A 21,708-nucleotide genomic window follows, 5' to 3' on the forward strand; every position below is an offset into this window, starting at 1 on the left:
ATGCTGTTTTATAAAACTTTAGCCTTGTTTTCATAGATCAGAGTTTTCAAACTCAGTTTCTATGAAAAATCCTTAAACGGTCAGAGAAACTAACTAGCACAGAAACTAACTCCTAGGATAGACTTTCTGAATATAGCTTCATGCCACCCAAAATATTTTTCTAAAGCCTTTGTGACCTCCTGTTTTCTTTCACTGTTAAGGTTTTGTAGGTACTTGAAATCTACTGTCCAAATGCTTTCATGCCAACAACTAGCAAGTAATAGAAAAACACAAATTGCAGCTTACATGTATTTTTTTAATATACATGGGTTAGGGTACATGATTTTATATAATTTACTATGGCGATAGTTTCTACTAGATAAATTGTCCTAAGTTCATCTGATTACATAAATATTTCATGGTGTTTCATATTGATAAGGTTAGTTTCAAGTTCTTTTGTCCCTTAGATTGTTTTTAAATCACTGATGAATTAAAAAGTTCATTACATCTTTGTGTATGGTCCAAAATTAAGATATCCCCCTGCATAGCTTATTTCCTAATTAAGGCAGAATTGTGGGGGTTTTTTGTTTTGTTTTTTAAGCAATTAAAAGGGGGGAGAAAATACAAAATTATGAAGAGATAATTTGTAGATTTGTTAAATGTTCTGTTCTCTAATCTTGTGTTGAGGTTTAATGAATTTTGTAACTTAAATACTTATAAAAGAATGGAAAGATTCCAGATTGTTACTCAAAATTCTATTCATGGGATCTGTTGTCTTGGATGTTGCTTTAATAAACATGCAGAGTTGGAGAGTTGTCTATAAATAGTGTTTCCTGGGCCAATATTAACTTTTTTGACAATGAGAGATACATGAAATTTTGGGTTAGGACATAGAGAACATCTTAGAGTTACTGCTTTTTCCAGCTGGAGATTAGGGTTGGAAGATAGAGGTGCAAAGTCTGGGAGGGCCAGTCCCTTTCATCTGGGAGCCTGGATTTATCGCCTTGAAGGAAGTGCGTGTATCATGCTTCAGAGGCTGTGTGATGATACACCATAAGATAGGGATCCCCTTGGATAATACAGAGGCTCCATTCCTTTGGGTTTCTTATCCCTTATTTTCCCTAACTCTGTCCAGGGCCCAGAATGGACTCCAAATCTGTGACCTGTGTTTAGCAGGCAAGAAAAGACATCCCCAAATTGTTTAGCTTCTCTGGTTTATGTTAGTTACAATTTTATAAAGTCATCAGAGTGCTTATGATGTTTAAGGATGCCTAATAATCACGGAGACCTGTCTGTAAAGTCAGAGTGTCACTGGGAACCTCAGGTGAACTGAAGCAGTGGTCTGGGGCAAGTCTCAGGAGAGACTTCTGCAGTTGAGAATTCTCACTGGGTGGCTTGGAGCTGGCAAAATTGCATGTGTTAAACACTATGGCTTTTTATAGTGGCTGTTGGAAAACTGATCATCAGGAGAAAATGGACAGGCGTTTCTATATTATGTGCTACGAATGAATCCTATTTTAGTGCTTTTCACTGTGGGGTTTATACCACACAAAAAATACATGTAGGGCATTTTTATTTTGGCAGCTTTCACAAAAATTGTGGTGATGGTTGCCTATGAACATTTCCTTACACATCATTAGAGAATAGATTCCAGAAACTTCCTGGAAATAATTACTCCAAGTTTAACATTGCTTTGATTTAAAATGCAGTTTTGTATAGTTTTAAAATGCAAATTTTAGAATATGGGACCTCGGCTAAAATTTCATTCTGGAAGTCTTATTTAATGGGTGTAGATACCAATACCATAAAACTTGCTAAATCTATGTGTGTCAACACTGATTTAAGTGAAGTAGGAGAAATGTGACCCAACTAAGATATTATGAGACAAAAATAAACTATACAGAACTGTTTGGCTGCTTGATACTAACATAACTAGTTAGAAAATAATGATGTTTGCTATTCTTTATTAGCTTATTTCACCTTTATTTTAAATCATTTAATATTTTTTCTTGATAGATTATTCAAAATTGACATTTAAAGAGTATTAAAGAAACAGTATCCTTTTATATTTTTCCTTCTCATACATAACCATAGTCCTGGTTTTCCTTAATATGTGATCCAGAATATAATTTGCAATTTATGCTTCGATATATTTTCAGCTTTTTGCTTAGATTGTGCCTGATATATTTCATTATTTTAAGAAATGTATCAAGATCAGGAGTTCTTTTAAAGTTAGGAACAATAACAAAAACAACATGCTAACTTGTAAACCCAATGGACATGAAAATAATACTCTAAAAAGCAAATGTTATGTGTGCCTTTAAAAGTATAAAACAATCATTCTGGATCGATAAACTGCTACTTTGAGTCAAATTGGACTTACAGTTTTTTTCTTCTGATACTACCCCAAAGAAGGCTCTATTCACCTCGCTTTAAATTATACAAACAAATAACACAAATGGACAGTTAGAGTGAATATTTTATGCTTTAAAGAAGACTAATATTTTATGCTATAAAGGCATGATCCAAAAGAGAAGTAATAAAATCATCTCTTCCCTTACCTCTAGGATTTCTAGGCTGGTCGAACCCTGACCATTACTAGTAGTGTTTCAAGTTTCTTCCATTTACTTTCATTATACTGGGTTATTTGTATCTTCGAGTGAAATGGCTGAGCTTTCCCTCTAATTCCTGTTGCTATTGACAACCAAAGCAGCCATGCAAGAAGAAAATGCTGTGGAAGGAAAAGAAAAAAAAACCTTAATATTCCCTTCTCAAAGTTGGAGAGAAAAGGGAAACACAGTATGTAAGAAACAGGTAAGTAAAAAAAATATCAATTTAAAAAACTACCAGCCTTGGTTACTAATTGATCAAAAGTTTTAATTTTTTTTCAGATATTTTGTCCAATATTCATTTAAATAAAAGGATACTGTCTCTTGGAACCAAACATTAATATTCTGAAGATTAAAAATTGGACTGGAAGGTACAATGTCGTTGAGGTCTGAAATATTTTAATTTAGAATTTGAACTATGAAAGAATAGCACAACTTCAATTATTGGTTAATATTTTTGTTACAGAATGTTTTTTAATGACAAAATGGTGACTAAAATATTACTATTTTGAACATGTCCTAGATTTTTTTTGTTTGTTTCAGAAAAGCACTGAAAGTTGCAAATATGTAAGTCTCCGGGAATGTAACAAGTTGATAAATACCCAAGTCCAGCCTCCTTACAGAGAAAAGATCTGGAATTTCTTTTTTTGGACATTTGTTTTGCAGCTTTCTACGTCTTAAGGCAGAGAATAGCCAGGATAAGGTGCCAGCTCAAAGGTTAGATGAACATTTTTTTTGAAATAATTTCAGCTAATCTATGTCTTGAAAGGCATACTTCTAAATAATAACTTTATAAAGTTATTAATAAAACTTAACACTAGTTGTGTTCTTGAGTTGCTTTTTGGGGGGAAGCTGTATTCCTTAGAGATGTGTTTATTCTGTTCATAATTTTGTTTTCAGTTCTTACATTAAACTTTTCCATTTCAGTTTATAATTCCTTTCTTCTGTTTTACGAATCTAATAAATTGACCTCCATTCTAACCTAAAGGACAGTTTATATTTTTAATACTTAAAGAAGCAAAAAAAAAAAAAAAAATCCACCAAATGAAATTACTAACACCATCCTATCATTAACCTGAGGGAATTGTGTCTCGTATTCATTAATTCTCCATGGAAAAATCAGGTAAGAAATATTTTTATTGTATAGCATATGTAAGATGTTGTACTAGCACCTAGGAGTGTTCATGCTATGATTTTGGTGCATAAGGAATTTCTTGTTTTAAATATTTTTGAAAATGAACAATGTCACCTGACAAATCATCCTTATGATACTTAACTGGAAATTTTTGGTGAAATATGTGTAATTCTGTTTTATGGATTTGGTACCAAAAAGACAATGTACTTTATACTTTTACATGTCAGAGAAAGTGTCTTTAAGGGGAGATTTTAATAAAACCATTTGGGAACAAGCTTGATAGTTATAGAAATAAATGTTAAGACTTTTTCTGTTCAGAGAGACTTAAAAAATCAAAGCATGTGTATCTTTTATTTACTGTCAGCTGTAGGATTAACTATCAGAGCTATGGCTGAAGTTAAGGAGTCAGTGCCAAAGAATATAATTTGGGTTTTGTCCCCAACACATGTGGGTTCAGGACTCTTTCCTGTGACTCACCAACTATGACATACTGCTGCTGCTAAGTCGCTTCAGTCGTGTCCGACTCTGTGCGACCCCATGGACTGCAGCCTACCAGCCTTCTCTGTCCATGGGATTCTTCAGGCAAGAACACTGGAGTGGGTTGCCATTTCCTTCTCCAGTGCATGAAAGTGAAAAGTGAAAGGGAAGTCGCTCAGTCGTGTCTGACTCTTAGCGACCCCATGGACTGCAGCCTACCAGCCTTCTCTGTCCATGGGATTCTTCAGGCAAGAACACTGGAGTGGGTTGCCATTTCCTTCTCCAGTGCATGAAAGTGAAAAGTGAAAGTGAAGTCGCTCAGTCGTGTCTGACTCTTAGTGACCCCATGGACTACAGCCTACCAGGCTCCTCCATCCATGGGATTTTCCAGGCAAGAGTACTGGAGTGGGGTGCCATTGCCTTCTCCCATGACATACTAGATATTTTATTTAAGTTTTCTGAGCCACGGTTTCCTAATCTTTAAACCTACTGGCAGGATTGTTGCTGGCCATAAGGAGAAAGCCTCCTTCTCATGAAGAACAGTTCTTGATAAGTGTTTGAACTTTGAAATGGTGTTTTACCAGGGTCCATGATAGCATCCTTGGTATATAGCATGTTTTAAATTACATTTTGTTTACCATGCCCATCATTTGGAAATAATCCATTGGAAATAGTAGAAAATTTCTCAAATTATTCATGTCTAAAGTAAAAATTGTCATTGGATAACTGCCTGTGCTTCTGAACCATTCCTTTTCCACTTCTTTAATAACATCCATTTGCAGATGTCAGAATGAGGTACGGTTTTGGTTACCTAGCCCAGGAAAAAGGAACTGGAAGAATTGAATTGTAGAATTACATGTAGAGTTACTTAGAGATTTATTTGACACACATTTGAGAGCTTACTAAAGGTAAGGAGCTAAGTTAAGGGCTGGGAGAGAGACCTTTAGTAAAAGTTTAATCCAAGTTTAGTAAAACATGGACTCTTGCTTAGGAGGAGCTGATTTGATAAGTGAAGTGAAGTCGCTCAGTCCTGTCTGACTCTTTGCAACCCCATGGACTGTAACCTATCAAGCTCCTCAGTCCATGGGATTTTCCAGGCAAGAGTGCTGGAGTGGATTGCCATTTCCTCCTCCAGGGGATCTTCCCAACCCAGGAATCGAACCCAGGTCTCCCACATTGCAGGCAGACGCTTTACCGTCTGAGCCACCAGGGAAGCCCTTCGATAAGATGGTTGTCTCTTATTCCTTCCTGGATTCTAAAGTAGGCAAGAGTTAGGGATTAAAGAGCTGAGGCTGTTTAGAGGAAGAACTACTGCCGGAGTGGATCAGGGAAGATTTCACAGACTCAGTGGGCTTCAGGTGATTCATTCATTCAGTAGCTACATACTGAGGGCTATCCCCTGTCTCATTCTGGGCCAACCACTGCAGACATCAGTAAGATGAAGCTACAGGCATTGATGTCATTCCCTGTCCATGTGGAAGGCCTGCAGATGAAGACAGTATTGGATGAGAGGTGTGTTTTGATGCAGGTGTGCTTTGAGATAAGCACTGTGAAAGCCCATCACAGTGGGCAGCATCCCAGCCAAGAGTGATGGGCTGGTGGCCCAGCTGTATCCTCAGGGTTAAGTCAAGTGAAGGACACCGGGCCAGATAAAAAAATACACTGAAGCCTCAGAAGCCAGAGTTAGGGGCACATTCCAGGAAATGTAAGAACCTTCATCTGGGCATTGGGGTGTGTGTTTGAAGGGTTTGTGATGACAGATGCTGTGGGAGAGGGAGAAATGAGCTGACTTGCAGAAGGCCTTTGATGGCATCTTAGAGTAGTGTTTATCCCAGGGCTGTAGAGGAGCATTGTGTATATTTTAAGCAGGGGAATTACCCAATCAGATTTATATTTCAGAAGTTATAAGCTCGTTCTAATGGGTCAGCATTCTTGCCTGAAAAATCCCATGGAGAGAAGGAGCCTGATGGGCTACAGTCCATGGAGTTGCAAAGAGTCGGACACGGCTGAGCATACACGCATGCAGCGGGTCCAATCTAGCATACAGGTGAATGTAGTTTTGCTCACAGAGAGCTTGAACGTTTTTTAAAATAGGTTCCAGTGTTTCCAAGGAAAAGTGATCAGGCTTTGTTAATAAATCAGTCGCTCCTCTTGCTACAAGGAATTGGTGGGCTGGAGTTGCCTGGTGCTGCCCTGTTGGATGAAGCAGGCACTCCCATAGGACTCATTGCTTCAGGACAGACGCCAGGATCTGTAGGTACTTGGGTTCTGGGGCCACTCGCTGAACATTTTGCTGGTTGGCAATTAAGAGAGAGCCTTTTGAGGCTCAGGGCTAGAGGCTGTTACAGTAAACCTGGCGAGACATCCGAGTTTTATCTTAAGCGACACTGGTGGGAGCAGAGAAAAATAGGGATTGGTGGATAATAAAAAGAAAGGATGGAGGGGTGAGTATTAGGACAGGGGCGAGGAGTTCAGGCTTCCTGGTCAGACCCAGCTGTTACCAGACCTGTGTTTTTGAGAAACTTACCTGACCTTTCTGGGAAATAGCTTCTTTTTTGGTAAAATATAGATAAGAACTCAACCTTATAGGGTTTTTTTTTTTTTTATGAAGATCAAATGAAAAAATGTGAAGCACTTGGTTTAGTAATTATTTTTTCACATTCGGTGAAATGATAGCAGATGGTGTGAGAATGGTGTGAGGAAGATAGAATCAAGGACGATGCCCGGGTTTCTGGTGTGTGATTTGGTGGAGAAAGTTCAGGGGATGACCTCAGTGTTGGATGTGACATTGATGAAGTTCTTGTGAGACTCAGAAGTGGAGAGATGTGATACGTGGGTGGATTCCAGGCCTAGAGCTCCAGGGCGGGTCTGAGTGGGGCACCGGCTGGGGTTGATTGAATGATCTCTTCACCTCTGTCCTGCTCGCACCTTCTTTCCCCACCATCACCTTCAGTCAACATTAATAATCCTCACAACTTCCTCCATAGAAGAATAACATTAAACATATCCGAGGAATGTGGGAGAGGGAAAATACTGTATTGCATGTGGGCTGAAACGTTCTCTTGACAGTTTTCGGTTCTTGACAAAGTTTCTTTCCAGTTTACCATTTTGGCCTTTAGCCAAAAGAAATGAGTAATTCAACATTTGTTTATATCAAGGGCTGAAAAAGAGAACCACTCTCTTAAAACATTCTATCTTTCTTCCCCTTTTGGTTAACTTTTTCTGTATCCCATCACTATCCCTTTTAATTCTAAGCAGATACTCAAAGTGAATTGTTGTTAGGAATGAACAGCCACACTTGTGTGCGTGTGTGTGCATGCGTGTGTGTGTGTGTGTGTACGTGCTTAGTCTCTCAGTCATGTATGACTCTTTGTAACCCTTTGGACTGTAGCCTGCCAGGCTCTTCGGTCCATAGGATTTTCCAGGCAAGAATGTTGGAGTGGGCTGCCATTTCCTACTGCAGGCGATTTTCCTGACCTGGGGATCGAACCCACAATCTCCTGTGGCTTCTGTATTGCAGATAGATTCTTCACCAGCTGATCCATTGGGGAAGCCCACACGCATGTTAGAAGTTTATGTTCTTTCTTATTAGAACATACTGTGACTCAGCCCTGCCTCGGGTCCTGGCTCAGATGCTGCCTTCACTCTGCATTCCTGACTTTAGTGACAGGAAGTCTTCTCTTTCTCTACACTGAGTTATAATGCTGGCGTGGCACCTGTCTCATCCTGCTCTACGTTGGGATTATTTGTGGATCTATATCATTTGTTCTGCTAGACTGTTAGTTCCATGAATCTGGGGACTGTGTCTTATACCTCTTTAGCTCAGTCAGTACTTTGAAGGTATAAGGACCAGGCACTTCTATATAAAAGAAATAAAAAATGTGAACATGATGTAATATTACTAAGCAGATTGTAGTTTTAGGAAAGACAGTTTACTGAGGAAATAACTATATTTAATTTGTCTGCCTTTCTTATGACCTTACCACATATTGTATAAAAGATCTTAACACTTGAGGAAGGTTCTTAAATCAATGTACACGCTTGAAAACACATAAAGCATTGTCTGATTGTGACATCTACTTCTTATAATCGACTGATTGTTTGCCATTATGGATGGAATACTGTTTCTTTGAGTATGAGAGTCTTTAAGCTGGTGATTGCCTTATCTTAGAAGGACTCTTTCTTGCCTTTTGGACACAATCACAGTGGGCTACCCTTGTGCTGCCAGACCCTCTGCTGCTTCTTGCGCCTCTGGCTTTGCTTATGCTGGTTGTTTTGAAGAAAAGGCCCTTCACCCATCCACGTGGTGAATTCCTATTCATCTTTTAAGATTCAGTTCACATTTCCTCTTGCAAGCCTTTCCTGACATTTTCTCTACTCCTGTCTGCCTGCTGAGAAATTCTTTCTTCTATATTCTTTTAACACCTTGTACACCTGTCATGCCTGTCTTTGTTAGGAGACTGTGTGAAATTTCAGAGCAGATACTGTGTATTTAAAGAGCTCAAAGTCTAGAGAAGGAGCTAGGTAAGAATAATACTTGTGATACTATAGGATGATGTGTGTGTGTATGAATCACACACACATATATATATAATTTATGGCAGAGTTATGCACAGAGGTTTATGAAGGTGCTGAGGAGGGCCCCAAAATCAGAATTAAGGGCTAAAGCAAATATTATTTAAGCTGAGTATTGAAACTGTCTAGATGTTAGGCCAGCAAACAAAGGGAAGCACAGCAGTCTGTGTAAAAGCGTGGGAGTATTGGAGTATGTGATTTCCTGGGAACTACCATTAGTTGGTCTGTTTGTGGATATGACCGGAGAGGAGACTGGTGGGATAGGCAGGAGTCAGATTGTGAAATGTGGTGTTGAATGCCGTACAAAAAGTTAGAACCAGCATGATGAGCTCCAAGTAAACATGAAGGGGAGTCAGTGAGTGTGTGGGGAGAATGGCATGGTGAAATCATGGTGAAGCCTGTTTTTAGTGAGGTCGCTCTAACAGCAGATGATACCTGACTTGAAGTCCACAATCCTGGAGGCAGCAAGACCCTTGTGCCACCACTTATTTAAGCAATCCCTTTTTGATGGACATTTGTTTCCAAGTTTCTGTGTAAGGTCCTCCATCAGATAAATTTGGAACAATTAGTGAAGTAATGCTTTCCTTTAAAAAAAAAGTGAGCCGCACTGACAAAATGCTTCACATCCTGCATTTCTGTGTACAGTCACAAAGTTGGTTCCATCTTAAAATGGTTAATAAATGGCTCAACTCATTCTCCTTTAAACGTAAGGATTTTGGTCACTGAAGGAAGTGGTGATGGTTAGTTTAACACTTTCTGGCCTTTTTTTGATGATTGCTCAGTACCCCTATTCAAAATTAGAGCATCATCTCCTTAGCCAAAACAAATATAATTTTCACCTAATATGTCTCTCATCATTGCTTGCTTGCTTGTGTGCTCAGTCATGTCCGACTCATTGCAATTCCACAGACTGTAGCCCGACCACACTCCTGTGTCCATGGAATTTTCCAGGCAAGAATACTGGAGTGGGTTGCCATTTCCTACTCCAGGGGATCTTCCCAATCCAGGGATTGAACCTGAATCTCTTATATCTCCTACATTAAGGGGTGGATTCTTTACCACTGCGCCACCTGGAAGTCTGTGTTTCATCATAATCTCAACGAATTCTTACATTATGCTATTGGTGTTTTATAAGTTTCTTTTTTTGAAAGAAATCTGTTAGCACTATTTCCTTTCCAAAACCTTTTCTGACTCCCTTAAACCTATGTAATTGACCGCTTCCTCTCCTGTATCCTCTACATATATCTGTTATTAAGATATCTTTGCTTACTTCTCTCTCTCCTTACTAGACTTCGTAGTTGAGGGTGAGAACTTGATCTCTTACTGATTTTATTATCCCTAGTCCTTAATACAGTTTCTTAGACACTGTAGCAATTCGTCTTTGTTGTTCTTATAATTCTGTTTATAGATATTTTTTTTTGAGCTCTTACTATGAGGTGGGTACTGTTCTAAGTACTTTATTTGGATTTTCTCATTCAATCATCCCCATAAACCTATGGGTAAACTCTATATGCACCCTGTTGGCTTACTGCTTTTTAAGTAAAAAATGGCTGCGCTGACATTTTCCTCTGGTTCAACCTGTAGTCTTCATTTCAGAGCAGAGAGAGCTGGATACTCTGCATAGGTGAACCTGGGACCCAGGGCTCTGACTCCAGCACGTGGCCCTTACCCCTTCTCTAGAGTGCACTAAGTACACTGAAGCCCACAAGTTAAGAAATATTTGTCAGAGTAATTCAGTAATATTTGTCAAGGTATGCATATCATACTACATTTGTTTATACATTTTTCCCATTTTTGTACTTGAAAAATTTCAAATCTACACAGCAGTTGAAAGTATAGCAACAGTAAATAGCCATGTACTTTTCATGTACAATTGTTAACATATTACACATTTGTAGGTATGCTACATACACTCTTTCCCCTCTCTTTCTCTCTCCCCACCCCTATCTGCACACACACACACAATTAGTGAGCCATTTGAAAGTAATCTAGATATAATGGCTCTTTGTACTTATATACTTTAGCATGCATACCATGTCACACTTAAATTTAACATAGGTACAATAATAGTATGTAGCAAACAGTCCATGATTAGATTTCCCAAATTATCTCCAAATGATTTTTATGGATTTTTTGGATCCAGAGCCAATCATAGATGTTTCATTTCGATGACATTCCTTAGAACAGTTCTAGACCTACTTTTTTTGTAGACCTGAATTTGAAGTTTCCTCATTATTAGATGCTGGTTAAACCTTTTTGGCAAAAATTTACATAGGTGATCATGTATTATGACATTACCATTGCACATAATGTTAGTTTATTCTGTAATTGGTGGTGCCAAGTTTGATCACTTGATTAAGGAGTCTACCAGATTTCTCCACTGAAAGGCACCTTCTCTTTGTAATGAATAAGTACCCCATGGGGTGATACATTGACATTCTCTGAATGTTCTGTTCCCTAACAAACTTACACCCAGGGAAAGTTTTAACATCTATGGATAATTTTTACTCAAATTATTTCAGTCGTGGTTGTAAAATTATCTTTTCAGATTCTGTCATTCCTTCTGCATGTTTGCTGGCATTCTGTAAAGAGGAGCTCTGTGCTCCTTTTTTAGAATCACTCTGGACCATGGATTCTTTCATTATTCAGTTCAGTTCTTCAGTCGCTCAGTCGTGTCCGACTCTTTGCGGCTCCATGAATCACAGCACGCCAGGCCTCCCTGTCCATCACCAACTCCCAGAGTTCACTCAGACTCATGTCCATTGAGTCGGTGATGCCATCCAGCCATCTCATCCTCTGTCGTCCCCTTCTCCTCCTGCCCCCAATCCCTCCCAGCATCAGAGTCTTTTCCAATGAGTCAACTCTTCTCATGAGGTGGCCAGAGTACTGGAGTTTCAGCTTTAGCATCATTCCTTCCAAAGAAATCCCAGGGCTGATCTCCTTCAGAATGGACTGGCTGGATCTCCTTGCAGTCCAAGGGACTCTCAAGAGTCTTCTCCAACACCACAGTTCAAAAGCATCAATTCTTCGGCGCTCAGCCTTCTTTATAGTCCAACTCTCACATCCATACATGACCACTGGAAAAACCAGAGCCTTGACTATTCAGTTGTTATCAATTACTATCCTTATTCTTTTTGGTGCTCAAATTATGTCAAATATGGCTAGTGGGAACACTTCCAAGTAGCTCCTGTGTCATTTTCACTTGTTTCTATAATTTTTTGAATATGCCTTTGCTTTTTGTCACAGCAAAATATTCCAGCCTCTTTGCTTCAGCCCTGGTTTTATTGTGGAATGGTATTTGGAAACCAAGATATGGGTGTTATGTGTGCTCATTGCTACTGTTCAGTTCAGTTCAGTCGCTCAGTCGTGTCCGACTCTTTGCAACCCCATGAATTGCAGCAAACCAGGCCTCCCTGTCCATCACCAACTCCTGGAGTTCACTCAGACTCACATCCATCGAGTCAGTGATGCCATCCAGCCATCTCATCCTCTGTCGTCCCCTTCTCCTCTTGCCCCCAATCCCTCCCAGCATCAGAGTCTTTTCCCGTGAGTCAACTCTTCACGTGAGGTGGCCAAAGTACTAGAGTTTCAGCCTCAGCATCAGTCCTTCCAATGAACACCCAGGACTGGTCTGCTTTAGGATGGACTGGTTGGATCTCCTTGCAGTCCAAGGGACTTGCAAGAGTCTTCTCCAACACCATAGTTCAAAGGCATCGATTCTTCAGTGCTCAGCTTTCTTCATAGTCCAACTCTTACATCCATACATGACCACTGGAAAAACCATAGCCTTGACTAGATGGACCTTTGTTGGCAAAGTAATGTCTCTGCTTTTGAATATGCTATCTAGGTTGGTCATAACTTTCCTTCCAAGGAGTAAGTGTCTTTTAATTTCATGGCTGCAATCACCATCTGCAGCAATCTTGGAGCCCAGTAAAATAAAGTCTGACACTGTTTCCACTGTTTCCCCATCTATTTCCCATGAAGTGATGGGACCAGATGCCATGATCTTAGTTTTCTGAAAGTTGAGCTTTAAGCCAACTCTTTCACTCTCCTCTTTCACTTTCATCAAGAGGCTTTTTAGTTCCTCTTCACTTTCTGCTATAAGGGTGGTGTCATCTGCATATCTGAGGTTATTGATATTTCTCCCTGGCAATCTTGATTCCAGCTTGTGCTTCTTTCAGCCCAGCATTTCTCATGATGTACTCTGCATATAAGTTAAATAAGCAGGGTGACAATATACAGCCTTGACGTACTTCTTTTCCTATTTGGAACCAGTCTGTTGTTCCATGTCCACTTCTAACTGTTGCTTCCTGACCTGCATTCAAGTTTCTCAAGAGGCAGATCAGGTGGTCTGGTATTCCCATCTCTTGAAGAATTTTCCACAGTTTATTGTGATGCACACAGTCAAAGGCTTTGGCATAGTCAATAAAGCAGAAATAGATGTTTTTCTGGAACTCTCTTGCTTTTTTGATGATCCAGAGGATGTTGGCAATTTGACCTCTGGTTGCTCTGCCTTTTCTAAAACCAGCTTGAACATCTGGAAGTTCATGGTTCACGTATTGCTGAAGCCTGGCTTGGAGAATGTTGACCATTACTTTACTAGCGTGTGAGAAGAGTGTAATTGTGCGGTAGTTTGACCATTCTTTGGCATTGCCTTTCTTTGGGATTGGAATGAAAACTGACCTTTTCCAGTCCTGTGGCCACTGCTGAGTTTTCCAAATTTGCTGGCATATTGAGGGCAGCACTTTCACAGCATCATCTTTCAAGATTTGAAATAGCTCAACTGGGATTCCATCACCTCCACTAGCTTTGTTCATAGTGATGCTTCCTTAGGCCCACTTGACTTCACATTCCAGGATGTCTGGCTCTAGGTCAGTGATCACACCATTGTGATCATCTGGGTCATGAAGATCTTTTTTGTACAGTTCTTCTGTGTATTCTTGCCACCTCTTCTTAATATCTTCTGCTTCTGTTAGGTCCCTACCATTTCTGTCCTTTATCGAGCCCATCTTTGCATGAAAGATTCCCTTGGTATCTCTAATTTTCTTGAAGAGATCTCTAGTCTTTCCCATTCTGTTGTTTTCCTCTATTTCTTTGCATTGATCGCTGAGGAAGGCTTTCTTATCTCTCCTTGTAATTCTTGGGAACTCTGCATTCAAATGGGAATATCTTTCCTTTTCTCCTTTGCCTTTCTCTTCTCTTCTCTGCACAGCTATTTGTAAGGCCTCCTCAGACAGTCATTTTGCTTTTTTGAATTTCTTTTCCATGGGGATGGTCTTGATGCCTGTCTCCTGTACAGTGTTATGAACCTCTGTCTATAGTTTATCAGGCACTCTATCAGATCTAGTCCCTTAAATCTATTTCTCAGTTCCACTGTATAATCATAAGGGATTTGATTCAGGTCATAGAAGGCAATGGCACCCCACTCCAGTACTTTTGCCTGGAAAATCCCATAGATGGAGGAGCCTGGTAGGCTGCAGTCCGCAGGATCGCTAAGAGTCGGACACGACTGAGTGACTTCACTTACACTTTTCACTTTCATGCATTGGAGAAGGAAATGGCAACCCACTCCAGTGTTCTTGCCTGGAGAATCCCAGTGACGGGGGAGCCTGGTGGGCTGCCGTCTATGGGATCGCACAGTTGGACACGACTGAAGTGACTTAGCAGTAGCAGTATACCTGAATGGTCTAGTGGTTTTCCCTATTTTCTTCAATTTAAGTCTGAATTTGTCAATAAGGGGTTCATGATCTGAGCCACAGTCAGCTCCCGGTCTTGTTTTTGCTGACCGTATAGAGCTTCTCCATCTTTGGCTGTGAGGAATATAATCAGTCTGGTTTCAGTGTTGACCTTCTGGTGATGTCCATGTGTAGAGTCTTCTCTTGTGTTGTTGCAAGAGGATGTTTGCTATGACCAGTGCATTCTCTTGGCAAGACTCTATCAGCCTTTGCCCTGTTTCATTCTATATTCCAAGGCCAAATTTGCCTGTTACTCCAGGTGTTTCTTGACTACCTACTTTTGCATTCCAGTCCCCTATAATGAAAAGGACATCTTTTTTGGGTGTTAGTTCTAAAAGGTCTTGTAGGTCTTCATAGAACCGTTCAACTTCAGCTTCTTCAGCGTTACTGGTTGGGGCATAGACTTGGATCACCATGATATTGAATTGTTTGCCTTGGAAACGAACAGAGATCATTCTGTTGTTTTTGAGATTGCATCCAAGTACTGCATTTCGGACTCTTTTGTTGACCATGATGGCCATTCCATTTCTTCTGAGGGATTCCTGCCCGCAGTAGTAGATATAATGGTCATCTGAGTTAAATTCACCTATTCCAGTCCATTTCAGTTTGCTGATTCCTAGAATGTCGACATTCACTCTCGCCATCTCTTGTTTGACCACTTCCAATTTGCCTTGATTCATGGACCTGACATTCCAGGTTCCTATGCAATATTGCTCTTTACAGCATCGGACCTTGCTTCTATCACCAGTCACATCCACAGCTGGGTATTCTTTTTGCTTTGGCTCCATCCCTTCATTCTTTCTGGAGTTATTTCTCCACTGATCTCCAGTAGCATATTGGGCACCTACTGACCTGGGGAGTTCCTCTTTCAGTATCCTATCATTTTGCCTTTTCATACTGTTCATGGGGTTCTCAAGGCAAGAATACTGAAGTGGTTTGCCATTCCCTTCTCCAGTGGACCACATTCTGTCAGACCGGTCTACCATGCCCGCCCATCTGGGGTTGCCCCACAGGCATGGCTTAGTTTCATTGAGTTAGACAAGGCTGTGGTCCTAGTGTGGTTAGATTGACTAGTTTTCTGTAATTATGGTTTCAGTGTGTCTGCCCTCTGATGCCCTCTCGCAACACCTACTGTCTCACTTGGGTTTCTCTTACCTTGGACGTGGGGTTCTCTTCACGGCTGCTCCAGCAAAGCGCAGCCACTGCTCCTTACCTTGGACGAGGCCACCCCTCCTGACCTTGAACGTGGAGTAGCTCCAGTTCACCCTACTTAAAGAAAACCTCCCCCAAATCTACTTCACACTTCCAGATAAGTAATAACACTTTATGAAATGTTCTTAAAGTCTCATTTAGCATTAGTCTAAGTTTCAGTGTTCTGCTACAATGAAAACAGAAAAAAGTTAAAATTGCAAGTAAACCAAAAATGACAATACTTTCAGAAGAAGATTCCTTAAATGAAAATGGATAGTGCTTAATTATAGTAAATAAAAGTTGGTTTGCAATTCAAAGATGCAGGCACTTATTTTCTTTGGTCTACTTCAGGAATTAAAGGTTAAATAGAGATTAAATAGACACTTGAGAAATTTCAATTGGATGTTTCAAAAAAGATAAAAATAAAATAACCAGACATCTTTTGGAAAATAACATTTTATAGAACAGAAATCCTTATTTATTTTAATTTCATACTCTAAATTACCAACTGATTGACTTAATATTTGACTGTAGTTTATGATTAGTTTAAGTTCTTAATGAAAATAACATTTCTTAAAATGTGAGAGCAAAAAAATCATAGATGTAGTAATACATCAGAAGATATAACAATTCTGTATACTTCATTAATGATTCAGAATCTAGCTTCTGTACCTAACAAGAAGTGAAGTAAAAAGATCATTTTATGTTGAAATATTCTGGCAGTGTTAACTTAAATTTTCTCAAATTATAGGTTGTATTCTTAACTGTGACTTCTTCCTCGAAGTTTTATACCTTCCTAAATACTTTTATGCCTTTAATTACCTTTGATATTCTCTATCCCTCTCATCCTTTCCTGGTTAGTGTTTTCATATAACCTCACTCTCCTCTCTTCCAAATCCACTCAAAAAGCTAGGTTTCTGGAGTTTTTCTGAATACCAAAAGAATTAGAAGATTATAAGAAATTTTTTCTGAAATCGGGCAAATCACTTAACTTTCTGTGCTTTTGCTTGTCTGCTGGCAAAATAAGAATAATGTCTGTCTCTCTCTTGCCTTATATGGATATTGTGAGGGTAAATCTAATCAGTCATATAAAGTGGTTTTGCGTTCTGTATTCGTGAGATCGTTTAACAGATAGTTTTTTTATAATGATAACAATCAGAGGCATTTTTCCTCCAGTTTTTACGACAGAAGGGATTTAGATTTGAAAATAGGATATGCAGCACTAGAATACAGGATATTAGGAGGCTGGAGAGTTGTTTTCCTCTGGAGATCTTGGGATCTGTAGGATTCTTCTCTTGGGTTTGTGGTACCTATGATAAAGGAAACTCAAGGCCCTTTTCGGTGGAGCCCTCTACCATTCTGCCTCTGTTCCTTCCAGCTCCCATTAATACAGCAATGGCTTGCTTAATGCCTCTTTTAGCAACTCTCTCTCTCCCAAGGCCAGTTGCTCTTTGAAAAAGATACTCCTTATTTTGTGTTCCTCTTTCCTTAAAATGAGTGTATCCATATCTGAGTTCTGTGAAGCTTGTTAGGTGTCATGAGCACTCTAGGAAATGTCCCAGTTTTGTATCCATCATCCTTCTGCCCTGCTCTGGAATACTTTATGTAATTGTTGTTTCCAAATTACTCACCCTGGAGAGCAGTTTCTTTGTTCTGCCTTTAATGGTGCCATGTCTGAATAGCAACATAATGGAGACTGCAAAAATTACAAGTGATTCTTAGGATTTGAAAGACAATCTTATCTACATTAAGAAAATACTTCCCAAGTTACAACATGATATAGAATAGGAAGATTACAAGTGATTTTTTTTAATTTTATTTTTAAACTTTACAATATTGTATTAGTTTTGCCAAATATCGAAATGAATCCGCCACAGGTATACCTGTGTTCCCCATCCTGAACCCTCCTCCCTCCCCATACCATCCCTCTGGGTCATCCCAGTGCAGCAGCCCCAAGCATCCAGTATCGTGCATCAAACCTGGACTGGCAACTCGTTTCATACATGATATTATACATGTTTCAATGCCATTCTCCCAAATCTCCCCACCCTCTCCCTCTCCCACAGAGTCCATAAGACTGTTCTATACATCAGTGTCTCTTTTGCTGTCTCGTACACAGGGTTATTGTTACCATCTTTCTAAATTCCATATATATGCGTTAGTATACTGTATTGGTGTTTTTCTTTCTGGCTTACTTCACTCTGTATAATAGGTTCCAGTTTCATCCATCTCAGGTTCAGAAGACGATCTTATTTACGTTAAGAAAGTACTTCTCAAGTTACAACAACACCTGAGGTTGAGTTGGCTTTTCCCTTGCCCCTCTCCAGAGCCAACATCTGCTTGGGCAACTCAGGGTCTTCATTTTTTTTTTTTTTTAACAAATGTTGGCACTTGACTCCCAACTGTGATTAGATTACATAAGATATTATATAGAACTGATGTGGGAGTTTAATTTCCCCCATCTTATTTGATAACATTGTCTAACTTAGTGTCAGAAAACATTGTCCAACTCTCAAAACTCCAGTTACATCAGTTAGGATGAATTTTTAAGAGGAAAATCTTAGATTGTAGTCAAACAGGAACATGTGCCATTAAAGAACTCTGTTTGCTTTGCCAGTTGAGACTTGTTTCTTTAGTTCAAGTAATGGTTTAGGGGTTATTTTAAGGGCACTTTGGAGATTGTGTTGTAGGAATGTTACAGAGTAAATTTTGAGTGTGATATGCCCATTTGACCTTAATTCCAACATCTGATTTTGCGGGGAAGAGAATCTGTCATTCACTGACTACCTGTGATCCTCACCTGAATTTGGTTTCTTGAGCTGCTAAATCATATGTGGATGCCAGTGGTCCTCCATGGACCACATGTGGCCCAGACTTCTTGTCCCTGATCCACAGGAAGCTCAGCGAAACAGTGCTGACTTCTGCTTAACCTTTAGCGACAGCAGACACATTGTTTCCTACCAGTCAGGGTCTCATCTATTTTTGTTGTTTTGAGAAGATCATTCTGAAATAGACTGCTAAAAAAAAAAAAATAGTCTGCTTATTTTTTTTTTTCCTTGACCTACTATTCACAGCAAGTTGTGAAGGTTGGTGTGTGCTGACCACTGAGAACTCACATTATAGTGAAATGGGTTGTCAAAGGGTGGGTCTGTTTACACGGAAGTTGGGAATCATTTTTCCCTAATGTCAAGGTGGATCTGTGTTTTTTCATCTAGTATTTAGATGTAGCAGTGAAGTTCTTTAGATACTTCTGAAGTATATGATAGTGGAAGTTTAAGATAACTTGACAAGTTGTGTTTCTTTACGAAGATTCTGTCATAACAGTTCTGTCTTTAGTTTGTATCCAGCATCTGCTGGCTTGATGTGCTCCAGGATAGTCAGGTATTACTTGTAAATTATACTATATTGTAATTGTACTTGGCTGCAAGGAACACTGACACAAAGACCAGTGTCCTAAAAGGCTAGAATGGCCATTTAGGGTTAGTATTATGACTTCTAGTTCAGCCTCTTTCCCATTCTCAAGATTCATCCCATAATCACAAAGTAGCCATTGTAGTTCAGCCATGACTTCTATATTCCAGGCAAAAAGACAGAGGATATATATACTAATCAGTCACCTTTTTAAGTAGCTTTCAAGTTCCAAAAGCTGCACCCAATACTTTATGCTGACCAGAATTTAGTCACTTGACTACCCAAATATGTCAGGGAGGACAGGGAATATAATTGTCTATTGCTAACTCATTACTTGTTATGGGTTACTCATTACAATGTGGGAAACCCAGGTTTGATCCCTGGGTCGGGAAGATCCCCTGGAGAAGGAAATGGCAACCCACTCCAGTACTGTTGCCTGGAAAATCACATGGACAGAGGAGCCTTGTAGGCTACAGTCCATGGGGTTGCAAAGAGTTGGACACGACTGAGCAATTTCACTTTCAACTCATTACTTAGGACTTCCCTGGTGGCTCAGTGGTAAAGAATCTGCTTGCCAGAGCTGGAGAGCAAGAGACGCAGATTTGATCCCTGCCTGGGTCAGGAAGATCCCCTGGAGAAGGAAATGGCAACCCACTCCAGTACTCTTGCCTGGAGAATCCCATAGACAGAGGAGCCTGGTGGGCTACAGTTCATGGGGTCGTGAAAGAGTCAGACATGACATCGACTAAACAATAAACCCTTCACCTACTCAGAAAAAAAAAAGCCACTCTATTTTAAAGAAGGGAAAAACAAATATTAGTAACAACCTATCACTTTCTGCCACCAGTGCCTTTTATGACTTACACCAACCTATCTTTTGCTCCCATCTGCTGTTCTAAGCACTGTATGGCTTTACCCTGTATGGCTCCACAGAGCCTTGGTGGCCCCTGAGAACACCCTTTATTGTCCTTCCCTCATCCTTTGCTTGATTCTGCAAGGCTTTGTCTCCCATCTCAACTGCCTCTGCTGCTTACCTCTCAGGCGTTGCTCAGATCACATTTCTGGCAGGAAGCCTTTCTAGGACCACAGTCACAGTTACTCTCTGCCCCTCTCTGCTTCTTTCATCTCATCTGTCACAGCTCTTGTTAACTTTCAGCCAACATAGTAAAATTTCAAAGTTAGTTTTCATATCCTATGTAAGCCCCTCTTCCCCCTCACTTGCCTAGTAGAATAACTGCATCTACTCAATATTTAGTACATGTGTATTGAATTCCATTGCAGACCTAATGCTAGCAGGATAATAGGAGAAGGTCTTTTTGTGCAATAAGGGTGTTCTTTTTGTAAGGCAATATATATATATATATATATATATATATATATACACACACACACACACACACACACACACACACACCAGCATTGTGAGTATCTTAGTCTATTTAATAGCTGTTGACTAATATACAGGTTGTTGGTTACTTCAGTGAATAGTCTGTTAGGTAGAAGTGTAAATAGCAGTCTGTTTGAAAATACTGGCTCCCTAAACATGTAGGAAACATTAACAGTCTGGGCCTCTTAGAACAAGGGCATTTGATGTGCCCGAGATTAGGGCACTTCACTCCAAACAAACAAGGAAAAAGGAAGGGGGACAATAAAACCTTTTATTTCTGAAAAGTACCTGAAAGCACCATAAATGGATGGACTTCAGGCTGGTCAGTGGGGCAAAAGGCAGCCCACCCTGGGTGCCTCATATGTAATTGTTTGACAAACTTTTTCATGTGCTACTTTCTAAATTTCTTTTTCATGTTTTAGAGATATTTTCAAAATCCAGTTATTTGGGGAGGTTTTTACCTTGACTTGCATTTAATTATTTTGAGGTGTTTACTTTTTTCCCCCCTTCTTCTTTTTTAAAAATTTATTTTATTCCAATCTAGTTGATTTACTAATTTTTTTTTTCAAATATGGCACTTGGGATGCATCTGTGATAACAATTCAGGTTGTATTAATATATAATTGTTAAGATTTATGGAACATCTTTCCTTTAAAATTAAAATGTTTTAACTTGCATTTCTTGATTGGGCCTGGAACTTACATAAAGGATGGCTTATTTCTGGGACTTCTTTTTAAAACTGCATATAAACCATCTACCAGGTATACAGTTGACTGAAGCATAATGTTGGAAGGACCTCCTAGATAGTTCATTTCTTCTCACTGCTTTCTGTTGAATGTCATGCCATGTCTAAAATCGGATTTTTATGAATTTCCCCAGTGCATTTCTCTACCACATATACTTGACTCTCTGCTCATCATTTCTTTGTGCAAGATTTTACATTAAATACCTATAGAGCAGCAGTAAGGATTAGTCATGGTACAGGGTTCACTTGGGGTGAGTAACACAGGCGGGAAAGGGCTAAAAGTAAGATTGGCAAACAAACCTGTGTGTGGAGTGCTCAGCAAGGGGAGGGTTGGTGAGTCAAATGAGGAAATGAGGAAAACACCAAAGATAAAATGCACAACAGTTTCATAGGAGTGTTAGTGCTTTGAAGGAGATGATGTTTGAGAATTGTCCAAAAATGGGAGCATCTGCCAGGATGGAGAA

General features: G+C 39.6%; 1 protein-coding gene across 25 annotated transcripts in view; it reads left to right on the forward strand.

Moving 5' to 3' along the window:
* NPNT (nephronectin) overlaps positions 1-21,708 on the forward strand; it is a 100,419-nt gene that overhangs the window by 17,739 nt on the left and 60,972 nt on the right. For 9 of the 25 annotated variants that reach the window (XM_086406936.1, XM_086406914.1, XM_086406938.1 and 6 more), the window contains one exon: positions 3,255-3,305. The exons of 10 other annotated variants lie outside the window; for them this stretch is intronic. In XM_086406936.1, the coding sequence (XP_086263062.1) occupies positions 3,255-3,305 (51 nt within the window). Of the gene's footprint in view, positions 1-3,131; positions 3,306-3,576; positions 3,712-21,708 lie in introns of those variants that run through there. 6 more of the 25 variants (XM_086406931.1, XM_086406932.1, XM_086406929.1 and 3 more) reach the window with 4 other exon arrangements.

The sequence above is a fragment of the Bos grunniens genome, chromosome 6 (genome assembly GCF_055505025.1).
Source record: "Bos grunniens cultivar Pamir isolate PY7600 chromosome 6, Bosgru_T2T1.0, whole genome shotgun sequence".
Lineage (NCBI taxonomy): Eukaryota > Metazoa > Chordata > Mammalia > Artiodactyla > Bovidae > Bos > Bos grunniens.